Below are 13,220 nucleotides of genomic sequence, written 5' to 3' on the forward strand. Positions count from 1 at the left end.
ACCCCTAAGGTATACCCTACTATCATGGCTTTCCCGCATCCCTCGCCACCAAATATTTGTTTGTATCTATGTCTGTACTATCACTATTTAATCTATATATATATATGGTCATGGCACAATGATAATGTATTATTATTATTAGTATAAATAAAAGAAACATATTGTTTATTTTAAATTATTGTAAAAAAAATAATGAAAATATTTTTGAATTTGACGTAAATTAGTAGCTTTATTTTGAATTATTGACGGTATTGAAACAATTTCTCTATTTGATCAATTAAACTTGGATATGCTTTCGATTTGCGACATAACATAGCAAGTAGTTTCGAACTCTAATAAGAGCATGAAACTCTTAAAAAAAGTCAAAAAAAAAAGTGTTGAAAGCACCTCCTGAATTTGGCGAGAATTTAGGAGGATATTTCACTCATGTTGTAAGACTGAGAGTGTATTTTAAGTTTTGTTAATCAAATAAATAAGTGTTTTTAAATCTGTCAATAATTTAAAAATAAAATTAATAATTTATATTGAGTTTAAAAACATTTCCAGTACTTTCTCTTTTATCATGTTTGATTGGACGACATCAGTAGTGATTAGTGATAACTAATATGACATGCAAGAGTATTTTATTAAAAATGAACTGAAATTTAAAAGTTTTTGAAATATAAAAATGTCTCAATCAAATTTAAAATGCTTTTAGAAGGAAAGCGACTGCGGCTCCACCTGTAAATATATGTAATTTGAATTTTAAAGATTTAAACTGAAGTTCAGGTTTTCAAAAGGATAATAATTAGAGACAAAACCGTATGTTCAAAATCTGAAATGTTTATTCCAAAGATATATTTTAGTTTGTCTATAAAAATATTATTTCAAAAAAAAAAAAAGGTTATTTACACTTTCGTTTGGATTTTGTACTGGTCTTTTTCAAGATAGATAAAAAAAGAGAGGGTAATTTTAAGAACGATAAAGATAAAATCGCGGTAATTTGTATATATCGGGTACTAATTCGTCTATATATATGAAAATTACATTTACATGTAAATTTTTTTTTGTAGGCTAGAGTGGGAAGTGAGATCGTGGGAGAAAAAGAGAGACGAGCGAAAGAGGGCAGAGAGTAGAGAGAGATAAATTGTATATGTATATATCAGTTAGATAATTGTAGATGTGTACCTGCTAGGTATATGTATCAATGATTGTATATCTACCTAAATTTTGAATCCGTATACAATTGAATCGAGTTAAAATATTCGTATTTGTATATTAAATCTCTCTCTCACTTTATACAAATATAAATTATACATTATATTTTGTCTAATTTGTGCTTGTATAAAGCACGCACGAGAGAGGGAGGGGCAAAAGAGAAGGAAGATTTGTATTTGTATGATTTTAAGTGTATAAGACAGAGAGATATGTATTCGTATTTGTATATACAGTCTCTCTCGCTTTATGCAAACATATAAAGTGAGAGAGGTGAGGAAGAAATGATGGAAAAATAGAAGAGTAACGAGTGAGATTCCAGAGAGATAGGATAGAGGCGACTGATAAGAATTTACCGCGACTTAGAATTAAATGAAACTATAGCTATAACATTTATTTTGAATTAATAATTTGATATAATACACAATTTTTTCCCAAAATAATTAACGGAACCACAAGTTTATATTTTCACATATCATAATATTGATAAGCTATATTTGATGCCCTTAAAAAGTTATGTCCCACCAGACATAAACAAAAAAAAATTAAAGGACGATGAATTTGAAGAGCAAATAATGCAATTAAATGACGAGAAACCCCTTGCTTTCTCGAAATTGCACTTTGATTTAATATACTTTTTTCGTGTCAATTTATGTGATATATTTTATTTTTTTAGAGTTAAAAGATTTTAAGTTTAGTCAAAAATTTGCTCATGAAATCTTTAAAAAAATTTACAATGAAATTTATATATTTATAAACTATGTAAAAAATATTATAAATTACAATAATTGAAATATTCAAAAAAAAATATATTAAAATTTATAATTACAGTAAACTTATTTGAATCTTGAAATCTGAAATATGCAACGCAAATTGAGATAGAAGGATAGAAGAAGTATTACTTATTTATTTTGGAATAATAGCATTTTTGGATCTTAAGTGATTGGTAAGTTCTAATTTTGATTATTGTGATCGGTTTATTTAACTTTTAACTAATAAAAATATGATTTTGATCCTTCCGTGTAGAGAATTTTAATTTATTATTACCTATGTTTAGACAGACATATATTACCATTAAATATGAAACAATAACATAATTGAACAATAACCATATCTTGATTCAAAATAATTTACTTTTTTAGCACCATTTAGATATTTCGACGTGATGATTCATTAATATTATTTTATTATATCAAAGTCATTAAACTATTTTTTTTTAAAACGAAATCTGGTTATATATATATGTTGCACAATTCTATTATTATTAGCAGTAAAAGATGCCACCGTAATGTGGCTCAAGGCACATGATAATTTAATTTTTATTTTTTTTTAAAAAAAAATGGCATCACCGACGATTTTAATATGTTTTACTATATGTTCCTACCAAAGTATATATTGAGTCCTAAAGTTACGCCTTTAATGCTTAGCTTGGACTAGGCATGATACCCCCCAACTTGATTTGTTCCTTATTGAGGTGGTGGGGTTCCTATAAATATATCATAAATCTTACAACTTATTTGTGTTGCATTTCTGTCGTTACTCTACTCCGTCGGTCTATTTTTAATAGTCATAATTTTCTTTTTTATATAGTCGAACGATAAAAACTTTGATTGATATTTTACGCAATATTGCAATTAAAAATGAATGAAGATAGTACTATTATTACTTCATCTAAAGAGTGATTGTTTTAACTTCAGTTTACCTCATCATGGTTCGTAGTCTGAATAAAATCAAACGTAAAAATGGAGTGGCAATTGGTATGAGAAAACATGTTGCACGTATGATTTTGGCTAGTTTAGTGAGGTATCTATATATAACAACCTTGCTTCTACTCGACTCTGACGCACCTCATCTAACTATTGCCTGAAATAATCTTTTGTGATATACATAAGAAAAAACACAAAAAAAAAAGAAGAAAGAAAGACGTGTTAAACTTGTGTTTTCTCAGCCGCCCAACGATTAATCACGCGAGTACGCATCCAGTCAGTGCATAGTGAATGAAAACAGCGTTCATTCCTCAAGAGAAATGAAGTATTGTTTCCTCTTTAGACCTTGTTTTCATATGAATTCATGACTTTGTTGAAGAAATGACAAGAGTTTCAAATTGGTAGTCAATGAGATGCGTGGACTCCTCGTAAGACTTGACAATCTTCCTTCCTTTGAGCTACTATGAGTTAGAGCCTATTTGACATTACTACTAAAAACTGTTTATTTCCAGAAACATTTATTTTAGAATGGCTTTTCAGAAAAGTGTTTTTGAAAAAAAAACAATTTGTGTTTAGCTGATTCATTTGAAAAGTGTTTTGTATAAGTAAATTGTGTTTGACTAATCTCTTTTAGAAAGTTTTTTGAGAGTAAAATTACGATTAAAGACGAGTATTAATGTATTTTTAATAGTAAGATTATTTTATTAAAAACACTAGTTTTGGAGCAACTTATTTATGTTGCATTTCTGTCGTTGACAATAACAAAGTACGTACTATTATTACTACATTTAAAGAGTGACTGCTTTAACTTCAATTACCTCATCATGGTTCGTAGATATAAATAAAATCAAACTTATGGAGTAGCTATTGGTATGTGAAAACATGTTGCACCTATGGTTTTGCGAATTTAGTGAGGTATCTATATAATAACCTTGCTTTTACTCGCCTGAAATAATCTTTTGTGAAATACAAAAGAAAAGAAACACACAAGTTTTGTTTCCTTTTTAGACCTTGTTTTCATATGAATTCATGACTTTGTTGAACAGTGACAGAAGTCTTAAATCGGTAGTAGTGAACTTCTCATAAGGCTTGACAATTCTCCTCCTCTTGAACTAATTTTTGTGTGTGAGTCAGACACAAGATCTAATTTAACAAACTCAAGCGTGGGAATTCATAGGCGGAGCCTTGACAGAAGTTAATAGTGGGGTTTGAACACCACAAACACTAGTGTGAAAAATATTTTCACCGCCCATCCTTACCACTAAGCTAGCATTCGTCAGGAATTCACAAGTTAATATACATGTTTATTTAATTTTCTAACACAAATACAGAGTCTACCAAAAAGTTAGTAGGTTCATCCGAACCCACGTCCTAGCTCCGCTTATAGCGGGGATAATTAACAACTAAATGCTGCTAGTCTGGCATCTAATAATGTTCTCTCTGCCTATGAAATCTGAATGTTTGATCTTTCTACTGTATGCTAATAATAAAGAATGTCATCAACCTAGCTAGTTCCTTTTGGCAATTGGATCCTTGGAGTTTGGTCTAGGATGTGTTCCTGAAACTGTAGATCAAACATTTTAGCCCATTATAACAATCTAATCTATGATAATTTATGTTGTTCAAACTCTAAGCCCAAGAAATGAAATAGCATGAACAAAGTAGCCATTAGAAGGCGAGACATAAATGTAAGTTTTACAGAGTGGTATGTTGTATGCGATAAGAGTGTTGGCTGGTCAAAAACTCACCTGTTCAGAAGTTGAAAGTTGCAGAACTGATGATGATAAGATAGATGTGTTGGCATACTAGAGAAATATAGGAATACAAACGAAGATACTCGAGACAAGATGAGTAAAGTGAGGTGTGATAGGCTAGTTTTAATGGATTTTGGTAGCAATAGACCAAATAAGTATTGAAGAGAGGCGATTAGATAAAATATGATGCAGTTTCAACGTATCGAGGACATAAATAGAAGGTTATGGGGAGAACGGAATAGGATAGAAGATTAGTAGATAAGTATACGTCGTCTAACTTCTCCTTTCAAACTAGTGGTAGTATTTACTCTCATACACTCTTCTTCACTAATTTGTCACTGTGATGTTTTTTTCATTATTTGATTATCTTAGTATTCTGTTCTGGTTTGTTCATTTCTTTTCAGCAGACTTTGTCATACTTCCTTTAATTTTTGCCATTGCATCTTCCCTTTATCTTATTATTTTGAGCCGAGAATCTATCAAGAACAGTCTCTTTAGCTCCATAGTCCGGGGTAAGATTGTACACTCTCCTTTCCTTGTGAGATTTATGTAGAACTCTCATTGTATAAGAATAAGGAAAGGGAATCATGTACAAAGTCTACTGGGAAGTAGTTAGGAGATGACAAGCTAATCCCTCTGTACTCAAAATAATATGCATCAAAGCACTGGAACTAGCTACCTTATACAAGGTAGAGGCAGTTATTTATGTACTAGAAGTTACATTGAAAATGCCTAATTTTCCAATCAAAGATCTCAATTCACGAAAAGAAAAATACACATACACTCACTCATAAATCATTTCCGCTTAGCTTTTCTATGGCCGCGGTTGAAATCATCATCACTATTTTCACCATCGACATCCTCATCAGTGGTGTTGTCATCGCTATCATCATCGTCATCAGTCCCGGAGGGAGGTGAAGGGTCAAGCCTAGCAGCATCAATGGCCCACTTAATCACCTTTTCAACTTCATCATCGTCATCCTCTTCATCCTCCACCACTGCGTGTTGCTTAGCAGATGATGATGCCGAAGAATAAGCGGGAAGTGAGCTTTTGAGAGCTGCAAATCTGGTAAGCAACTCATCTGACTCGTCCGTTGTTGAGGTAGCTTGATTGTCTAAACCCTTTGGTTTTCTGGGGGGAGTTTGCTTGGATCTGAGGGCTTGAAAACGTTGATCGAGATCTGGATCGATGAATTGGGTGGAAGAACCACGAGCCATATGAGAATTCAGACTCAGCTTGAGGGACACGTCATCCTCTGCCGCACGGAGCAGCTCTTCCACTTCCTCCGATTCGCTCTTCTTATTCCGGCTGCTCATCGATGCCCACAAAAATACCTATTCAACTTTGATATAAGTCTTCTCTACTTTTCTTGGTATTTAAAAATGGGTCCAATATAATATTATTCACTTTTCCAGAGACACAAAATGAAATTTGGACTTTTTATATCATTTTCAAACAAGATATGTTACTCTTTTATCTCAATTTATGCGATATTATACTAGTTTTAGCGCAATTTTTAAGTATATAAATGGACTATTCCAACACATTGCAAAGCAGAAACCTCAAAATTGAGTTGCTTTAAGCAACCAATATACGTCAAATCCTCAGCCATGAAATAGGGAGACCAAAAAGAGGCACATTTGGGACTTGGAACAAAATTTCAACAGTAGAATGAATATGAAATCTTCTACTTGAACCTCAAATAGATAAACGCAAAATTCATCATATTTACAAATAAAACCTCCAACACACTTCACTGACTGAGATATTGATTGGCGAAGCTAAAATAATACACTTCTACTTGATGTTCAATAAAATACATATATTGCGACATGGATCCTCAACCCTAGGAAAAGAAACCAAAATCAGTAGATATGTGTTTATCATGAATGTCTTGCTTCTCAGCTCTACACAAGACTCTTGCTTTACTCGAGTATCCACGTACCAAAAATCCAATTTCACAAGGTATTATCGCCAATATGTGTACCTGGAAAAATAGTTGCATTTCAAAGTGATTGAATAAGTCCTCACAAGCTTTCTTGCAATTGGTTGAGCAGTATGTCAGATCCTTCATCGTTATCAGATGTATCCTTCTCTATTTCTGGCTCACTACTGGTAAATGAACCATTTGACAATGGAATATATGACATGTACTTTTCATCGTCAAGACACCCAACTTGCTTCAACACCTCCAACAGGACTTCTTTATTTTGTGTATCGTCTTCCTGCTCACAAAGCCTGAGAATGGAAGATACAGTTGCAGGTTTCGGTCTCCAGCTCTTTGATCCCTCAGTTGAAACAGCATCCTTCAAGCATGACAAAGCCTCTGATATCCTCCTATCCCTGATATGGCCTTCGGCAAGGATCTCGCATGTCATTGAGTTTGGCTTTCCACCAGCTCCAATCATTTGGTCAAAGAAAGCACTAGCCTTGTCCACGAAACCCTTCCTCACGTAATAACCCAATAAAAGATTTCCTATTCTAGGATCATAGTGAACCTTAACAGGTAGCCACTCATCATATATCTTTTCTGCACCTTCAATATCATCCAACCTCACCAGAGAAGATATTACAGAATGATAACCCAGGTTTGGAATATTTGGAAACTGCGATTGGTAGGTTTTCCAGATTCGGAGAACGTCTTCCTTTTTACCAAGACTACCATAGAGACTGATGAGATAATGATATGGAATTCGATCACGGCCTGTGATTCTGCTCTCAACACTTTTCAAAGAGTCTTCAGCTTTTTTCATCTGCCCCAACTTAATGTACATAGTAGCCATAGTGCTAAATGTAGTCCAATTTGGATTGATATCAGTGTCCAGATTCATTTGTTCGAGTACCATTTCCATTTTTTCAATAGATCCTTGAGATCCACATGATGATAACCAGATATTGTAGGAATATATATCTAGTGGAATTCTTTTCTCCTTCATTTCTGAAACCACGGATTCAACCTTGTCGTAGTCTTTAAGGTTCATATAGAGTGTCATCATCACATTGAATGGAAGAGCATGATCAGTGTAGCCTCTGTTTCTCATTTTATCAAGTAAAGATTCGGCTTGTTCCTTCTTTCTAGACCGCACAAAGGCATTTAAAAGAGACCCATATATCCGCTTATCTTTTAAGGTGTCTGGCAACTTATCGAAGTATTCTTCAGCACTTGATATTCCATGTACTTTTGCTATCAGGTCTAATTGAATAGCAGTATCACTGGTGGTTAGTCTAAACCTCTCTGGTCTATTGTTCATCCACTCATACACCTGCAGAATACAAGATTAAGTTAAGCCCCAATGGAATTGCTATATGGAGACAAAGACATACAGTAAACTCAATGAGTTAAATGAGTAACGGAATCAAGAACGATTAATCAAGTTTTCATAATAGGACTGACAGAAAAATTGCATATTCCTCTAGTATATCAGAAGAAGTCTATTGATATTTGATACTCATTCAAAGTTTACAAGTTTCAGACTTTCAGACTTTTGCACTTGGTTCCGACAGAGTGATAAAAATGTTCAGAGTTTGCATTCTTTTAGATCATTAGTTTCACTTGGTCACAAAGTAGACACAAACATAGTGCACACTGCACAATAATCACAATTTTGTGCATCCATCAGGAAAAGGTTCAAACGAAATAGCTTGCTAAGTGTAAGCTCCCTGGCTGGTACCACTAGATAGAGCTACGAGTAAGATGGGCAGCTCCCTGGCTGGTACCACTAGATAGAGCTACTAGTAAGATGGGCCATTATTTTTTGATAAGGTGAAGATAAAGCAAATAGGACATCATTAAGGAAAACAAGGCAATAGCTTCGGTTAAAGTAAATCCCCCAAGAAGACAAATTCCAACAATGTCTTGCACATAGACTGAAACAGAATATAAAGATAAAAATGACGGCACGACACTACCACCGCCCCAAACACAAGAAAGAAAAAAGAACTTCTGTCTAAGCAAACCTTCACAGAATCGGTATCCACAGACACAACTAAGATTTCCAGTACTCTTATCTGGATAACAGCTTCATACTTCAGGACTATTGCATCAAGCAGCTCATACAAGCTCTCGGGAAATATAGTATTCAACGTGTACCACTTTAAGCTACTCATACTCATTACATAATTAGGAGGATGATCCTTTTCACTTATGCCCATAGTTTTGTCAATAGAAGCTTCTTCATGCCATTGATTAGAACTATAATTAAATTTGAAATGGTTGGGGAAATGCAATTATGTTATACGATAACAAGTTTAAGATGTTTAATTCCAACTTATCCTAGGAAAACACATAATGTAAACTATTTTAGACCAAACCTAATAATGCAAGCAAAGCAACACAGAGAACACAAGTAATCACAAATCAATTTAAAAACCAAAAAGACTCAAAAGTTAACTGGTTCAACCAAGAAATTTAAGCACAGTTTAGCCAGATTACACAAAGCAAGGAATAGATTAAAAAAAAAAGAAGAAAGCTTTAAACTTTAATTGATTAGGTACCTCAAAAGCCAGCTTATAACGCCTAAACTTCCTTAGCTCCTTAATGACCCTAGAAAGCTCCCATTTCGTAACCTTTTTCCCCTCATTTTCCCACTGATTCAACACACTAACAGAGCCTCTTTCTGGTCCATCATTCATAGATATTCTTTTGTAAATAGCATTCCATTTCACTATTGGCCGCCTCTCATAGTCAACAGTCCCATAGCTATGCACCTGTGATGTTGATGAACAGCTAATAACTGAATGATGATTCTTTGAACACATCAAGGGTTTAGTAAAACCACCCAAATTGCAAAACCCAGATGGAAAAGAGAGTGAATAAGATAGGGACGATGAAAAAGAGACATAGTTTTCAGTTTTTTGATGTGGAGGTTTAACGGTGGTGATGGGTTGTAGAAGCATTTTTTGGGGGGTTTTAGGGTTTTTGAGCTTCAGGGGTTCTTGATTTTCTGTTAAACTTCGGTTGTGTGTAAAAGATAAGATATCGACCTGAAGAATTGTAGAATTGTAGTGACAGAGTGACCCTCTTGGTTTCTTTTATCTCGAATAAGTCCTTTAAACCTTCATTTGTTTGCATTCCCAGTCCAAGGACCAATTATGAAATAGATTATGAGAGTATTCGATACGAACAAAAATATTTTTCTCGAAAAATAAGTGAGACTCTTTACTTATAGTGTGTAAGCCGAAATTTTGAAGTGAATTTTGAAACTTTTCAACGGTTAAGCCTACCTCTATTCTTGTATTTAGTGGATTCAAAAAATATATATATACACCAAAAAAATTCTAATATATACAATAAATTTTTTTGTCTATGGAGCTTGGGTGAACATCCTCGCTCCCTTCTAGATCTTCTCCGATTGTATAGTGGTGGGGATGAGCATTACGAGATTGGAGTAAAGATGAGGTGTGTTGGAGGGTGATGAGAAAATATACAATCAATGTGGAATGTCACTTATGAAACTTATTTTTCCTGCTCCAAATATAAGAAAGATAGAATGCATAGTATTCCTATAATATATACTGTAAGAATATGTATGTACAATGTATAGTATTCTCATAGTATAAAATAAAATTATATGTATGTACAATGTACAGTATTTTTATAGTATAAGATAAGTTATTTTTCCTATGAATTTAACTTCTACACACAATTGTGTTTAGTCACATCTATAAAAATAAATGCAACTTTAGATGGAATTTGATATAACAAATAGAATATTAATCTTGTTAAAACTCGTTAAATTATACAAATAACATGAAAATTTTGAGCTCTATGAATATATGTAAGTTTATTTATACAGAGAATAAGAAGAGGACTGACCAAGTCCAAGCTAGTAGTCCACTAAAGAACGATTATTAGTACACAACAAAATTATTGACGTTTCTAAAGCATTATTCCACACGCACTAAAAGTAGAATAGATATCAAATTATCATATCAAAAATCAAAATTATTGAATCGAATCCTTGAACTGTTTATTTATTAGATAGAAAGCAAATCATTAAAGTACTATACAACACACAGTTATACCAACAAAAAAAAAAAGCCTAACATTTTTTGTTGAACAATAACACAACATCCTTGACTTTTATTCAACAAATCATGAAACAAAAATTGGCCTAATTTTACACAGTATGAACAAGGGGTACAGATTCTTGATCAATTTCATCATCCAAAGAAAAATCCTCTGCTACACAAAGAACTGCATGAGCCAAAACAATTGGAAAAGTTAGAGCCAAAGTGATTAAAAGCTGAATTCCAGCACCAGTGAGTATAAGAGCAAGACATGTCCCAATGGCTAGCAGTGGCAGAACAATAGGCCTAGTGTCGAACGCGATAAGCCAACGAAACAGAACAGAATTGGCCACTGAATTAAGAAATAGCAAGTACAAAACTGCCACTTCCTTCATGGCAACTAAGCAGACTAATGAAACTTTACGTTCAGAAATAAGCAAGATGAAAAGGACTATCCACATGAATTCAGCATAGTAAAGCCAAAATTTACGCAAGTCTTCTATGATTCGCGATGTTGCTGATTCAAGGATGGAAGGGATGCTAAATAGACATAAAATTTGGAAGGAAAATGTGTTTTTGTTTTCAAGATTTGGAGTTTGTTTTGATTCATTAGGCTGAGTTCGGGATGCTGATGTCCTTTGTACTGCCATTATCTTGAAAGATGAATGTGTGAGTTAGTATGAAGAGACTAAAGGGTATTTACAAATTGATTAAACAAAGTAGAAATGAGTCACTTTCAAAGTCAATATTATGAGTTTTTCTTCCATTTAATTTTAATTGGACTTTGAAAAATCAAAATGCTCATGTATCATGACTTTTTCCCCCATTGGTACGCACTACTCATGAACAGTTGTAGGCTCCTTCACCAATTAGGCTAAGTACGTGACTTTAAGGATAGTCCACGGGTGGATATGAAAAGGCAGATGTAACAAGGTTCAGTAACACAACTAGAGTGCTAGGCCATTTAAATTTCTATCCTTAGTAGATGTGTAGGTGAAATTATACCGAATATGTTGTTGTAGTAATTGTAGCAGTTTTATAAGTGCTTTTCACTAGTAGTTGTTGGTTGCTGGCAGTATAAAACCATAATGACTAAACCACTAGCTAAATTAGCCTCCTTATAAATATACCAAAACAATTCATTTTTCATATGAAATTTAAGTTGACAGTTTTGTTATCATCATATAAATTTGACCTATAATAATATGCAACTCTATGAAATTTGATATGATAACTAAACAAATAGGGTATCAGTCTGTTAAAACCTGTAAAAATTACACAAATGACATAAATATTCTTAACTCGAATATACGTTAAATATATTTTCTATTTCTTGTAGTTATAATTGAGGTACATATGAGAACAATGAACCAGAAGAGGACTAACCAAGTCCAAAGTCGAGCAAAGACTAATGCAAAAATTGGAGTACCATACAACATAACAAGTTTTGTCACTTAATAATACAAACAAAAATACCTAATATTTTCTCTTGAACATTCACCACTTGACTGAACCCCAGTGAGATCTCATAAGTGGGGTCTGAAGAGGATACAATGTACGTAGACTTCACCACTACCTCGTAGAGGTAGAGTTTTGGCACATAAACTAAACAACATCTAAAATAATTAACCACATACCAAAAAAAAAAAAAAACAATTATCATGTGGCAGCAAATTCTCCCCCATATATGGCACAGGAAAAAGATTCACAAACTCACCATCCTTGACTTTATTGCAACAAAACTAGCCAAATTTTACACAGTATGAACAAGGGGTACAGATTCTTGATTAGTTTCATCATTGAAAGAACAATCCTCTGCTATCCACAGAACTGCATGAGCCAAAATGATAGGCAAAGTTGCAGCCAAAGTGATTACAAGATGGATTCCAGCCTTAGTGAGTATAAGAGCAACACATGTCCCAATAGCTAGCAGTGGCAGAACAATAAGCCTTGTCTCAAACGCGATAAGCCAACGAAACAGGACAGAATTAGCCACTGCACGAAGCAATATCAAGTACAAAACTGCCACCTCCTTCAAGGCAACTAAATATACTACTGAAACCTTACGTTTAGGAATAAGCGCGATGAAAAGAACTATCCACACAAATTCAGCATAATATAGCCCGAATTTACCTAAGTTTTTAATAATTCGCGTTGCTGCTGATTCAGGGGTGGCAGGGATGCTAAATGGACATGTAACTTGGAAGGAAAATGGTTGATTCTTTTCGAAATTCGGTAATTGTTTTGATTCATCAGGCTGAGTTTGGGATGGATGATTTGCAGAAGTAGCTGATGGCCTTTGCACTACTGCACCATAACTTGCCATATTTTTTTATTTTTTTTTGTGAGATTAATGTGTGTGTGACTGAAAGAATGGAAATACTAAAGGGTATTTATTGATTGATTACATAAAATAGAAATGCATCACCGTCAAAGTCAATACTATGAATTTTCTTCCCTAAAAATAATTCTCAGCATAGACTTTGAAAAATCAAATTAACAAAGGACCGGGTCATGTATGAATTTTCCCCCCTTAGTATGCACTATTTAGCTTTG

The 13,220-nt window shown here is 33.6% G+C and overlaps 4 protein-coding genes across 4 annotated transcripts; all 4 read right to left on the bottom strand.

Annotated features, from left to right (window-relative positions):
• Positions 1 to 5,239: 5,239 nt before the first annotated feature.
• LOC107009370 (trigger factor) lies at positions 5,240 to 6,103 on the bottom strand. The gene has a single exon (XM_015208698.2). The coding sequence runs from the start codon at positions 5,969 to 5,971 to the stop codon at positions 5,450 to 5,452; it is 522 nt and encodes a 173-aa protein (XP_015064184.1). The 5' UTR covers positions 5,972 to 6,103; the 3' UTR covers positions 5,240 to 5,449.
• A 200-nt stretch (positions 6,104 to 6,303) lies between these two features.
• LOC107007773 (pentatricopeptide repeat-containing protein At1g02150) lies at positions 6,304 to 9,660 on the bottom strand. The gene is made up of 2 exons (XM_015206542.2): positions 9,150 to 9,660; positions 6,304 to 7,918 (listed from the first exon to the last, which is right to left on the bottom strand). Exons 1-2 carry the CDS (start codon positions 9,549 to 9,551, stop codon positions 6,683 to 6,685), a joined length of 1,638 nt encoding a protein of 545 aa, XP_015062028.1. The 5' UTR covers positions 9,552 to 9,660; the 3' UTR covers positions 6,304 to 6,682.
• Positions 9,661 to 10,606: 946 nt separating this feature from the next.
• On the bottom strand, positions 10,607 to 13,056 carry LOC107028834. The gene is made up of 2 exons (XM_015230049.2): positions 12,382 to 13,056; positions 10,607 to 10,851 (listed from the first exon to the last, which is right to left on the bottom strand). The coding sequence occupies exon 1, from the start codon at positions 12,988 to 12,990 to the stop codon at positions 12,418 to 12,420; it is 573 nt and encodes a 190-aa protein (XP_015085535.1). The 5' UTR covers positions 12,991 to 13,056; the 3' UTR covers positions 10,607 to 10,851; positions 12,382 to 12,417.
• On the bottom strand, positions 10,623 to 11,861 carry LOC107030660. The gene has a single exon (XM_015231935.2). It carries the CDS (start codon positions 11,312 to 11,314, stop codon positions 10,775 to 10,777), a length of 540 nt encoding a protein of 179 aa, XP_015087421.1. The 5' UTR covers positions 11,315 to 11,861; the 3' UTR covers positions 10,623 to 10,774.
• Positions 13,057 to 13,220: the final 164 nt, after the last annotated feature.

This window comes from Solanum pennellii, chromosome 1, assembly GCF_001406875.1.
Source record: "Solanum pennellii chromosome 1, SPENNV200".
NCBI lineage: Eukaryota > Viridiplantae > Streptophyta > Magnoliopsida > Solanales > Solanaceae > Solanum > Solanum pennellii.